At 42.1% G+C, this 13399-nt stretch overlaps 1 protein-coding gene across 1 annotated transcript in view; it reads right to left on the bottom strand.

Moving 5' to 3' along the window:
- LOC310938617 (plexin-B2-like) overlaps positions 1–13399 on the bottom strand; it is an 88588-nt gene that overhangs the window by 4894 nt on the left and 70295 nt on the right. Inside the window, exons 18-34 of the mRNA XM_083903156.1 lie at positions 12987–13150; positions 12774–12922; positions 12533–12668; positions 9855–9991; positions 9100–9282; positions 8434–8545; positions 7311–7520; positions 7145–7228; positions 6702–6797; positions 5737–5873; positions 5523–5623; positions 4744–4973; positions 3397–3578; positions 3247–3313; positions 1608–1754; positions 709–865; positions 509–609 (exon numbers count right to left, since the gene is read on the bottom strand). Coding sequence (XP_083759282.1) covers positions 509–609; positions 709–865; positions 1608–1754; positions 3247–3313; positions 3397–3578; positions 4744–4973; positions 5523–5623; positions 5737–5873; positions 6702–6797; positions 7145–7228; positions 7311–7520; positions 8434–8545; positions 9100–9282; positions 9855–9991; positions 12533–12668; positions 12774–12922; positions 12987–13150 — 2393 coding nt within the window. The remainder of the gene's footprint in view (positions 1–508; positions 610–708; positions 866–1607; positions 1755–3246; positions 3314–3396; positions 3579–4743; positions 4974–5522; positions 5624–5736; positions 5874–6701; positions 6798–7144; positions 7229–7310; positions 7521–8433; positions 8546–9099; positions 9283–9854; positions 9992–12532; positions 12669–12773; positions 12923–12986; positions 13151–13399) is intronic.

The following is a 13399-nucleotide window of genomic DNA, read 5'->3' as shown; positions in this document are numbered from 1 at the left end:
CTCTGATGTCTCTAAAGTGTCTCTTCGGTGTCGCTAAAGTGTCTCTTATGTTTCTTCAGTGTCTCTAATGTCTCTAAAGTGTCTCTAATGTTTCTTCAGTGTCTCTAATGTCTCTAATGTCTCTTAAGTGTCTCTAAAGTGTCTCTAATGTTTCTTCAGTGTCTCTAATGTCTCTAAAGTGTCTCTAATGTCTCTAAAGTGTCTCTAATTTGTTTCTAAAGTGTCTCTAATGTTTCTTCAGTGTCTCTAATGTCTCTTAAGTGTCTCTTAAGTGTCTCTAAAGTGTCTCTAAAGTGTCTCTAATGTTTCTTCAGTGTCTCTAATGTCTCTAAAGTGTCTCTAATGTCTCTAAAGTGTCTCTAAAGTGTCTCTGATGTCTCTTAAATGTCTCTAAAGGGTCTCTTCAGTGTCTCTAAAGTGTCTCTAATGTCAGAGACGAGGAGGACAGAGACAGTGATGGACGAGGACAGAGACAGTGATGGACAGATACGTCCTCAGACGTCCTCACGTTGTAATGAGCGAGCGTGTTGAGCTTCTTCCAGCGTCCTTCCTTCTGAGACGTCAGGTCCATGTCAGACAGGATCTGACCTGTGGAGCCGGGGCGCCACTCTGAGGACGGAGCAGGAAGTGCAGGTTAATAAAAGTCTTTATTCAAAATAAAAGCTGCAGTTGTTGTCGTCGTCGTTGTTGTTGTCGTCGTCGTCTCACCCAGAGCGACGCTGTCCACCTGTGGTCTCTGTGAGTACGGCAGGTTCCTGTAAACCTGGTCTATGATCTTCTCCTTCACCTGAGTGATGGAGTCACAGTTCAGGACCTTCACTGGAGTCACGTCTGGACCTTCACCGTGGACCAGGACCTGCAGGGTCTGAGACACACACACACACACACACACACACACACACACACAGGTCACATGACCTACCAAACACAAGTTTTAATCTAATATTTAAAGGACGAGGACTCACAGCCACTAACTGTGCCTGTGCTTTACGAAGGCGGCCATTTTGTGATAAAAATACATAATACACACAAACAGAATCCTGTGTTTTCACATTTTAAAACTAAAGCTTTCTTCAGAATCCTGGTCTGTGAAGGCCACCGTAGTTTCTGGGAGAGGGAGGAGCTTATTACAAATTAAATCTTAACCCACTGGACCTTTAAGTTCTTCATCTGGATTCATCTTTTATTCCTATTTATTTATTTATATATTTAATTAATTAACTAATTAATTAATTGATTAAACAAACAAAATCTTTGTCATGTTTGCACTTTGCCACACGGGGGCGCCAGCACAACATTTACCAACACTCCCTCTTGTTCAGTGACGTAGTGAAACTGTCTCTTCACTCTTCAACGGTGTAAAAATACACACTCAGAATACACAGAATAACATATTACATGATATTTATCAGTAAATCATTACAGTTCACATTGTTTCATGTCATTTCTGCCACTAGGGGTCTCACTCTGTCATAACAGTCATGAGCTTCTGCTTATTTCCTGGTTAAGTGACTGATCCGCTCTCTCTCTCTCTGTGCGTGACTGTGTATAAATACACATATACTGTATATAAATACATATACACACGTGTATATTGTTGTACGTACCAGGACAGAATACTCCACGTCGTCTCCCAGCAGCCCCGTGTCGTTCAGCGTATACTTTGCTTTCTTCAACTTGGCGTCGACTGGACCTTTTTCCACCTGATGTTTCAAGGCCTTGAAGAGTTTGTACAAAGGTTCTCCAGCAGAATCCTTCAAGGGTTTAAAGAGTTACAGAGTTAAAGACCAACGCTGGAGAAAAGACCTGAAGATCAGTTTGACGAGGTTCATCAGCCGAGGGAAATGTGGTTGAAACAGGATATGGACGAGAAGAAGAAGAAGAAGAACAGCAGAAAAAGACAAGGAAGACCAAGATGGAGGTGTAGAAGAACATCAGGGAGAAGAACGTGTAGCAGAAGAAAAAGAACAAAGACAAGATGAAGGACAACAAGAAGAACTAGAAGAAGAACAAGACAAGGAAGAAGTAGATGAAGGTGTAGAAGAACATCAAGAAGAAGAAGAAGAACATAAAAAGAACAAAAACAAGATGAAGAACAACTAGAAGAAGACCAAGACAAGGAAGAAGTGGAAGAGGAAGACAACGAACAACAAGAAAAACAGAAGAAAAACAAGAAGATGGAGGAGGAGAACAAGAAGAAGAACAGCAGAAAAAGACAAGGAAGACCTAGATGAAGGTGTAGAACATCATGAAGAAGAAGAACATAAAAACAACAAAAACACGATGAAGGACAACAACAAGAACAACTAGAAGAAGAAAAAGACAAGGAAGACCTAGATGAAGGTGTAGAAGAACATCAAGAAAACAAGAAGAACAGCACGTGGAAGAAGAAAAATGTAGGACAACATCAAGAAAAACTAGAAGAAGAACAAGACAAGGAAGAAGTGGAAGAGGAAGACAACGAACAACAAGAAAAACAAGAAGATGGAGGACAACAAGAAGAACTAGAAGAAGAAAAAGACAAGGAAGACCTAGATAAAGGTGTAGAAGAACATCATGAAGAAGAACATAAAAAGAACAAAAACACGATGAAGGACAACAAGAACAACTAGAAGAAGTGGAAGAGGAAGACAACCAACAACAAGTAACAGAAGAAAAACAAGAAGAAGAAGATGGAGGAAGACAAGAAGAAGAACAGCAGAAAAAGACAAGGAAGACCTCGATGAAGGTGTAGAAGAACATCAAGAAAACAAGAACAGCAGCACGTGGAAGAAGAAAAAAGTAGGACAACATCAAGAAAAACTAGAAGAAGAACAAGACAAGGAAGAAGTGGAAGAGGAAGACAACAAACAACAAGTAACAGAAGAAAAACAAGAAGAAGATGATGGAGGAGGACAAGAAGAACAGAAGAAAAAGACAAGGAAGACCTCGAAGGTGTAGAAGAACATCAAGAAACAAGAAGAACAGCACGTGGAAGAAGAAAAAAGGAGGAGGACATCAAGAAGAACCAGAAGAAGAACAAGACAAGGAAGAAGAAGGAGGTGAAGGTGAAGAACATCTGGAACAACAACCAAAGGATGAAGAACAAGAAGAAGAAAAGAGAAGATGGGAGAAAAAACCTGGACAAGAACAAGTTAAAGAAGAAGAAGGTGGTGAGAGGAAGTGAATGCAGAGAAAGTTTCAGCCTGTAGAGGGCAGCATTATTTCATTATTGTTGTTATTAAAGAGAAGAAGATGAGTTTTTACCTTGAGGAACTGATAAAGACAGATGGACATCCAGTTACACAACATCCTCTCCACCACTGTCTCTGACCTACACACACACACACACACAAGTGTTAGCATCATGCTAACCTGATGAACACATGCTAATAAGCAGATGAATGGATGAAGGACCTTCTCAGCATGAGTTTTGGGTTCTTGCTCTGAACGTGTTCGTCCATCAGCTCCAGCAGCAGAGTCCTCATGATGTCAGTGTAATACTCCAGTTTACCGTGCAGCGCCACCGTCAGGAGAGACGCGAAATAACCACGAGAGCGAGCGTTAAAGTCCGGGCGACTCTCCAGAGTGTGGATGAACTGCACGCACAGATTATTACACATTATTATTATATTATTTTTACAGTATCATAAACTTTACAGTATCGTAAAACTTACAGTATTGTGAACTTTACAGTATCCTATCATAGCCTTACAGTATTGTATTGTAAACCTTGTAGTATTATATCAGACAGTATCATATCGCAAACCTAACAGTATCGTAAACTATACAGTATCGTACAGTATCATATTGTAAACCTTACAGTATCGTAAACCTTACAGTATCGTATCGTATCATATTGTAAACCTTATAGTATCGTACAGTATAATATCGTAAACCTTACAGTATCGTATTGTAAACCTTTTAGTATCGTATCGTAAACCTTACAGTAAAGTATTGTAAATCTTACAGTATCACAAACTTTACAGTATTGTATCGTAAACTTTACAGTATCGTCAAACTTACCAGTATTGTACTGTAAACCTTGTAGTATTATATCGGACAGTATCATATCGTAAACCTCACAGTATCGTTAACTTTACAGTATCGTACAGTATCATATCGTAAACCTAACAGTATCGTATTGTAACCTTGTAGTATATCGGACAGTATCATATCATTAATCCGACAGTATCGTAAACTTTACAGTATCATAAACTTTACAGTATCACATCGTAAACCTGACAGTATCGTCAAACGTACAGCATTGTAAACTTTACAATATCGTACAGTATCATATCGTCAACCTTACAGTATCGTAACTTAAACCTTGTAGCATCGTATCATGAACCTTACAGTATATCGTAAATCTTATAGTATCGTAAACCTTACAGTATCGTATTGTAAACCTTGCAGTATCGTATCGTAAACTTTACAGTATCATATCGTAAACCTGACAGTATTGTAAACTTTACAGTATCGTACAGTATCATATCTTAAACCTTACAGAATCGTAACTTAAACCTTGTAGTATCGTATCGTGAACCTTACACTATCATATTATAAACCTTACAGTATCGTATCGTAAACCTTGTGGTACCGTAAACTTTAAAGTATTGTATCATAAATCTTACAGTATTGTAAACTTTACAGTATCTTAATGTACAGTATAGTTTCATATATTAGTGCAGTGTAAAACTCAAAAGTATTATATCGTATCTTCCAGTATCGTAGTGTATCGTATCATAACAGTTATGAACTCACGTTGATGAGGAAGGTTTTGCTGTTGAGCAGGTTAGAGAACTGGTTCAGAGCCTGAGCCACGATCGCCCTGCGGCCTTCTGGGATTTCTACCTTCCCCGTGATCATGGCGTCGTTCACGCCGTCTTTGGACGGAAGGAAGAAGTTTCTGTCGGTGTAGGTTTGGTAATCGAGGAAAGGCATCCTCGCTTCACTGAGGTCACTGGTGTGGTCCTCCATCTCTATCATCAGGTCTGAAACCAGAGAACAAGAGGTCAGAGGTCACTGAGGTCACTGAGGTCACTGAGGTCATGAGGTCATGAGGTCACTGAGGTCACTGAGGTCATGTGACTGAGGTCATGAGGTCACTGAGGTGACTGAGGTCACTGAGGTCATGTGACTGAGGTCACTGAGGTCACTGAGGTCATGAGGTGACTGAGGTGACTGAGGTCATGAGGTCACTGAGGTCATGAGGTCATGAGGTCACTGAGGTCATGTGACTGAGGTCACTGAGGTGACTGAGGTCACTGAGGTCATGTGACTGAGGTCATGAGGTCACTGAGGTCACTGAGGTCATGTGACTGAGGTCACTGAGGTCACTGAGGTCATGAGGTCACTGAGGTCATGTGACTGAGGTCACTGGTGTGGTCCTCCATCTCTATCATCAGGTCTGAACAAACCAGGGAACAAGAGGTCACTGAGGTCATGTGACTGAGGTCAGAGGTCATGTGACCGAGGTCATGTGACTGAGGTCACAGAGGTCATGTGACTGAGGTCAGAGGTCATGTGTCAGCTGATCGTACCTGTGAACTCTTTCTTGCATCGATCTCGAACACTTTCCTCCAGATTCTCCAGCTGATGTTTGACCTTCTCGTATTCTCGCTCAGCTTGTTGACTCTTCCTCCTGTTTGTCCACAAACACGTTTAAAACACGTGTATATACATGTATATATATATATATATATACATATATATACATATAATGATATACAGTATATAATGCTAACTGAGTAGCACCTGTAGCAGTAGACGGACACAGCGATGAAGAGCAGCATGGGTGCGATGACAGCTGGGATGATGATGGCCAGAGGAATGTCGTCTTTCCTGGAGTAATAAACTGAACCCACTAACCATTCACCTTTACCAAACTTTACCTGAGGACAACAGAGAAACTTTACTACTGAGATTAAGCTAAACAGACAAAGAAAGAGCTGGTTCTGTCTGGTTCAGTCTTTCAGCCTAGTTCTGTCCGGTTCAGTCTGGTTCAGTCCGGTTCTGTCTAGTTCTGTCCGGTTCTGTCTGGTTCTGTCTGGTTCAGTCTGGTTCAGTCTGGTTCAGTCTAGTTCTGTCCGGTTCTGTCCGGTTCAGTCCGGTTCAGTCTGGTTCAGTCTAGTTCTGTCCGGTTCTGTCCGGTTCAGTCTGGTTCAGTCTGGTTCAGTCTGGTTCAGTCTAGTTCTGTCCGGTTCTGTCCGGTTCAGTCTGGTTCAGTCTGGTTCAGTCTGGTTCAGTCTAGTTCTGTCTGGTTCAGTCTAGTTCTGTCTGGTTCAGTCCGGTTCAGTCTGGTTCAGTCCGGTTCTGTCCGGTTCAGTCTGGTTCAGTCTGGTTCAGTCTAGTTCTGTCCGGTTCAGTCTGGTTCAGTCTAGTTCTGTCCGGTTCAGTCTGGTTCAGTCTGGTTCTGTCCGGTTCAGTCTGGTTCAGTCTAGTTCTGTCTGGTTCTGTCTGGTTCAGCCCAGTTCAGTCCAGTTCTGTCCGGTTCAGTCTGGTTCAGTCCGGTTCTGTCTGGTTCAGTCGGGTTCTGTCTAGTTCTGTCCGGCTCAGTCTGGTTAAGTCCGGTTCTGTCTGGTTCAGTCCGGTTCTGTCTAGTTCTGTCCAGTTCAGTCTGGTTCAGTCCGGTTCAATCAGGTTCAGTCCAGTTCTGTCTGGTTCAGTCTGGTTCAGTCCGGTTCAGTCCGGTTCAGTCCGGTTCAGTCCGGTGCACTCACCACGAGCTCCAGCAGGTCGTTGGTGGTGTCTCTGCGCTGGCGTTTGGACCGAGCTCTGGGCTGCGACGACGGCGCCTCCAGGATCAACTTATCGTCCTGCACAGACAGAACGAGTCGATGACGACGACGACGACGACGACTCTGTGAATCCGCTGCTAACTGCATTTACGGAAGCTCGCGTTTCTGTCGCGTGACTCTCGTTGCTACGCGATACGTACGGAAACTCGATTACGACGAGAAGTGAAGCCACTTCCTGTCAACACAGTGTTCTGTTCTATCTAAAGCTGGGTTCAGATACAACAAGCTGGACTTTAGCATCTCTTTAGCGCCCGTCGCCTCCGAGAAACCTCGACGCGGACGGAAGCAAACGTTGGTTTGGTTTCGCAGTTTTCTTCACGTTTTCACTCACAGATCAAATGCTAATGCTAATGTTGTTTGTTTACCTGCAGGATGTTGACGGTGCAGGAGGCGTCGCCGACAAACGCCTGAGCCTCTTTGGCGCTCATCGCCCTGGAGAAACCTCGACCCTGACGGAAGCAAAGAAGAAATTAGTTTAACGAACTCAACGTAGGGAGGACGGCGGCGGCGGTGGCGGCGCGTGGCGGTCACCGTGACGATGATGATGCTGGTCTCCGTGATGACGTTCTTGGCCAGGTCGTCGAAGACGGGGTCAGGGTGGTAGTCGAAGGTCTTCAGCTCCTCCAGGACGTTGTCCAGCTGCAGGACCGTCCTCAGCGTCTGAGGGTCCAGGGTTCTGTTCACCGACGGAGAATCAAACTGCAGCATGGTGTCGTTCTTCGTCAGAGACTCCTGGACAAACTGAGGCCAAGACGACCAGAGGAAACTTAATCCCTGGGTTATAACTCCAATGTTTTACTATTTAGCGCTGGGCGCGTTTACGGTAGCTAGCGACAATGTTAACGCACATTAACGCAAGATGAAACGCGTTTCCATGAAGACTGACTGGCTACGATTGTTAAAATTAGTCACGCTAAAGTTTAAAGACAGAGGCACACATACGCAGTATGTACGCTAGCTTTTATTGTAATTTGTAGCGCTGCTCTTTTCCTTTAATAGACAGACCGCTCCAGTTTCACTGTAGGCGCGCTAACGGCGCTAAAGGAGCTAAAGGAGCTAAAGGAGCCAACGGAGCTAACTGCTAAATAGTGCCTGGACATCACGCACGTCTTTTTCCGGTCGTGAGCTAACGTTGACGCAGCTAGCGTTAACGGTGACGCAGCTAGCGTTAACGTTGACGCAGCTAGCGTTAACAAGCTTAGCACTATTATTGTTATTTGATAGAAATTGTATAATATTAAAAAGAAAAACATGTTAAAATCATAAACTAAATCTTTTTTCTTAACTCAACTTTCTCATTTAACCAAACATTTATGACAAGGTTTCATTATTATGACTGAATTCAAACCTCTTCCTCTTCCTCGCCTACTTTTTCCTACATTAAAAAACATTATGATTATCCTTTAATGGATTTGATTTGATGTGATGAACACGTACAAAGACTAAAAGAACACTTTCACTCTCGCTCCTCTTTGTTTTTGTATTTCCACGTCGTCAGAGTCAACGACAAAGTGGTTTAAAAATAAGAGGAACGTGTCAGACGATAAATAAAGAGGAAGAAAAACTAACTTTCAGGAGAGAAGTGGAGTTTGAAAATGAAAGAAAACAAAGTTTATGTTCACACACCCACACACACACACACACACACACACACCTCTTCAGGAGCAGACGCCTGTGTAAACTCGTCAGTAGAGGGCAGCACTTTCATCGTGGCTCTCTGGATCAGATCAAATCCACTTCCGAACACCACGATCCTGCGTCCACCGCTGCACACGCACACACACACACGCACACACACACACACATTCATTCAGTCGTCAGGATCGATTTACGCTGATTTGTTCTTCACAAAATCCCAGATTCTAAATAATCTGGGAAACAGAACTAAGATTATTATTATTTTAAAAGGTCATAATACGTCATTAAATAACTACAAGCACTTTGGTAAAGTTAGGCAGACAATTACCAAAAAAAATTACTTGGGCAATTATGCTATTAGGCTAACAATATTCAAAATGTCTTGTAACATTAGAAAACTGCAAATTGAAGTAAAAAATATTTTCTTAAAAGTGAATGAGTTTTACAAATAAACTTCCTCCTGACAAACTGGGAGTTTCATATTATTAAAATTTAATCATCCTTAAAAAACACTGCTTCATCAAGCATCTTTGTGCCACCAGGAGGCAGTAATGAGCAGCGTACAGCCTGAGTCAACAAATAAGACTGATAAACAATTGTCTATGATGAAGATTTTCTGGTTTTCTGGTCAAACTCTATGCAGACGACACTGTGATATTTGACATAAACGTAGAGATTTTACCAAACGAAGCTGCCTTTAGGGGAATAATCCAGGATCTTGGGATTCTCTGCGTACTGGTACGCCGACGTGACGTCTTTGTTGGTGTTCTTCCCGTATTTCACCGTCACCGTCAACGGGTCGGACGGAACCTTCTGTCCGCGGTATCTGCCGGTCTTACATGTGATCTGTGTCCCGAAGGACAAGCTGTGGACGACAGAGGACAGAAGACGTCAACGCCTGTGGACACTCGAGTCAAGACATTTAATCTGGAAAGAGACTAAAGTCAAAAGTCACCCAGAAAACAAGTGAATTATTCTTCTAAATACATTTGTCTGAATGGTTACACGACATTTATAATTCCCAGGTAACGTTCCGCGAGTTAGCATTTCCAAGATGGCTGCCACTCACTTTATTTCACGGTAAATCGGTTTCATTTTTAAACGTAGACATTTGGTACACGTGGCGTTCGTTGTTATCGGCCGACATCGCTAACAGTGGCTAACCCGAGATAAGTTAGCATCCACGTTTTTTTTTCCGACTTCGCAACTGGAACGCTTTGAACTTAGCTCCGACTTTAATTCCGAATTAAAACAATTTTCTTGTTTAGTCCATAAACATGTGTTATTATGGGATATATTAGCCGCTAAAATTATTGACTTTGAATGATTTTAAATATATAAAAAAAAAAAAAAAATCACATTTAAGGAGCTGAAAAATGACAGAAACAGGTTCAAGGACACTAGTGAAAACCACAGAGCGTAGGGGGCGTGGCTTACACTTCACAGGGCACGCCCCCGACGGTGACGCCGATGTCGTCTTTAGTCGCCGTGTCCAGGTCGGTCCCCGTGATGGTGATGACGGTTCCTCCGGCTGCCGGACCCTTCAGCGGCTCCACGGCCTCAGGTTTAGGATCCTGGACAGAAAACACGGGAAATGACGATCGGGAGGTTTTTATTTAACAAACATCTATAAAACATGTCTTTATGTAAAACGACCGGTTATCAGGACAACATGAATAATTCGCCCTTTCACTCGAGTTTAAAATAATCACAGCTATTATAACCTGTGGAAAAACAGTTTTGACTGAATTTGGCAAAATAAATGAACAAAAGAACAGGTTTAATGAAAGCGAAAGAACAAGGACAAACACAACCAAAGAGGAAAACTCCAAAGAGGACCTCCATCAAGACTGGATCTGTACACGACTTTACCGGTTTATAGTTTTGACCATCTGACATCAACGCCACAAAACTCACCCTGATCTTTAAAAATGTTGCATGTTATATTTAACTTTTTGCCAAATCCATAATCTGGATTAGATCCAGATTAAATTTTGTGGGATGACAGAGCGTCTGATCCTGTACACACATACCAAATTCTGTTCAAATCCGATGAGTTTTGACAGAGATATGACATGATGTTTGTACAGTGGTGCCCGTTTATAATAAATGGAGATTTCTTGAGAACGTAATGATTTTTGTGACGTCATCAGTGGGCGGAGTCTTACTAAAATTGAATGGGAGAATATTTGGGTGATTACCTACACGTCATAAAAAAATCAGACCGATCTGTTAAATTGTCGCTGAGATATACATCTGAACTTATTCAATGGGACTGAACCATGTTACATTTAAACTGCTGCCAAATCTGTAATATTGATTAGATCCAGATGAAATTTAGTAGAATGACAGAGAGTCTGATCCTGTACACAAATACCAAATTATGTTCACATACGATGAGTTTTGACAAAGATATGATATGATGTTTGTACAGTGGTGCCCGTTTATAATAAATGGAGATTTCTTGATAATGCAATCATTTTTGTGACGTCATCATTGGGCGGAGTCTTACCAAAATTGAATGGGAGAATAATTTGGTGATTACCGACACGTCATAAAAAAATCATGATGATCCGACTAAATTTTTTTCTGCACAGGAAGTTGCTAACAAAAGGACAAACTTATACCGATGAAAAAGTAAAAAAAAAAAACTTTAACCAAGTTAAGGCAGGAACAACAATATTCTTCATATTATGATGACATTATATAAAATAAAATAAAAAAGTCTATTTTTCACTTCTTCACTGTGTTGAACAGAAAAGTCAAACTTTGCCTCAGGGAGAGTTTTTTTCCGTTTTTTTCAGTTTCCTGTTTCCAGCTCTGACAGCTCGACAAAAACAAAAGTCAAACCTGTCGAGAGAATTAAGACGAAGAAGACGACGAAGAAGAAGAAGAAGAAGAAGTGAGTTCAGTTAGAAAAACAAGAGAAAGTGACAGAAATATTAAAAATAAACATGTGACTGTGATTCAGCAGCAGCTTCAGCATCAACACGTCAACATCTTTGGTTTGTTGCTGACAGAGACGTTAATGTCCCCACAGAGACGTAAATGTCCTCACAGAGACGTTAATGTCCACAGAGACGTAAATGACCTCACAGTGACGTTAATGTCCTCACAGAGACGTAAATGTCCTCACAGAGACGTAAACGTCCTCATAGAGACATAAATGTCTTCACACAGACGCTGCACAGCTCGGCCCAGCAGGAGGCGCCGCACAAACGCAACAGGAGGAGGAAACAGCTTCTCCAATACGTCAGAAAATACTTTTTCTTTCTCACGGGCTGAAAAATAAGGTTTGTGTGAAAATACGTGAAGAAATTTGTTTTTTTTCTGACACTTCGTCCCCAAACTCGGAAATTCCGACTAACGTTCCCCGTGTTAGCGTTTCCAAGATGGCTGCCACGCTTACAAACAAACACTGTCGCGTTTATTTCACGGGAAATTGGTCGCACACATCGTACAGTTTCATTTTTTTTAACGTAGACATTTGCTACACGTGGCGTTCGTTGTTATCGGCCGGCATCGCTAACAGTGGCTAGCCTGAGATACGTTAGCATCCACTGTTTTCCGACTTCCCAACTGGAACGTTTTGACTTTTTAAAGCTGCAATTAACCGATTTTCTTAGTTTAGTCCATAAACATGCGTCATTATGGGATATATTAGCCTAGCTAAAATTAATGTGTTTTAATGATTTCTTTGTTTTATGGAGCAAAGAAACGTGAAAATATTCACATTTAAGAAGCTGAAAAATGACAGAAACGTGAAAATATTCACATTTAAGAAGCTGAAAAATGACAGAAACGTGAAAATATTCACATTTAAGAAGCTGAAAAATGACAGAAACGTGAAAATATTCACATTTAAGAAGCTGAAAAATGACAGAAACGTGAAAATATTCACATTTAAGAAGCTGAAAAATGACAGAAACGTGAAAATATTCACATTTAAGAAGCTGAAAAATGACAGAAACGTGAAAATATTCACATTTAAGAAGCTGAAAAATGACAGAAACGTGAAAATATTCACATTTAAGAAGCTGAAAAATGACAGAAACATGAAAATATTCACATTTAAGAAGCTAAAAAACGACAGAATCATGAAAACCTGGTCATACCCTGTAGGTAAAGGTCACCACAGACGTCCCTCGTCTTCCTCCGTCCACTTCCACCTCCACCTTCCCACTGTTGCTCAGTTCCACAGGCAGGTCTGAGGGCGGATGTCGTCTCGCTGGTCCGATCTCACACACCACACTAACGTGAGACAGGAGACGAGTGAGGACACCACAGACGTCCTCAGAGTGTGTGTGTGTGTGCGTGTGTGTGTGTGTGTGTGTGTGTGTGTGTGTGTGTGTTTACCTGGTGGACACAGAGTATCTGTCCCCCTGGTGGACACAGTCCACTCCAGCCACAGTGATCTTCTTCACGTCCTCCTTCTTTATTCCCATGTTTGAGCCTTTGATCGTCACAGAGATTTGACCATTGAGAGGACCGAAGTGAGGGATGATCTACGGAGAGAGAGAGAGGTGAGTGTGTGTGTGTGTGTGTGTGTGTGTGTGTGTGTGTTCTTACATCAGTGATCTCAGGGTCAGGACAGCTTCTCGGCTCAGGTGAACGACACAGTTGACTGTAAACACAGGACTGAGAGTCTGGACACCACACACACTGATATCTGACATCAGCGTGTTTACACAGACTGCAGTCGTCTCTGTCCACAGAGCAGTTATACAGGACCACTGAGGACAGAGGACAGACGAGGACATGTGAGTACAGAGGAGGACAGAGGACAGACGAGGACACATGTGAGGACAGAGGACACATGAGAAGAGGACAATAAGATGAAAGAGAAGATAAGTTATGTAAAAACACAGTAATAATTCACATGAATTGAATTGTAAATGAGAGGAAGTGAATGTGTGCGTGTGCGTGTGTGTGTGTGAGTGTGAGTGTGTGTGTGTGTGCGTGTGCGTGTGTGTGTCTGTGAG

This window comes from Microchirus variegatus, assembly GCF_963457635.1.
Source record: "Microchirus variegatus genome assembly, chromosome: 16".
In the NCBI taxonomy this organism is placed as follows: Eukaryota; Metazoa; Chordata; class Actinopteri; order Pleuronectiformes; family Soleidae; genus Microchirus; species Microchirus variegatus.
The sequence above is the reverse complement of the archived record's forward strand: the minus strand, read 5'-3'. Positions and strand labels throughout refer to the sequence as shown.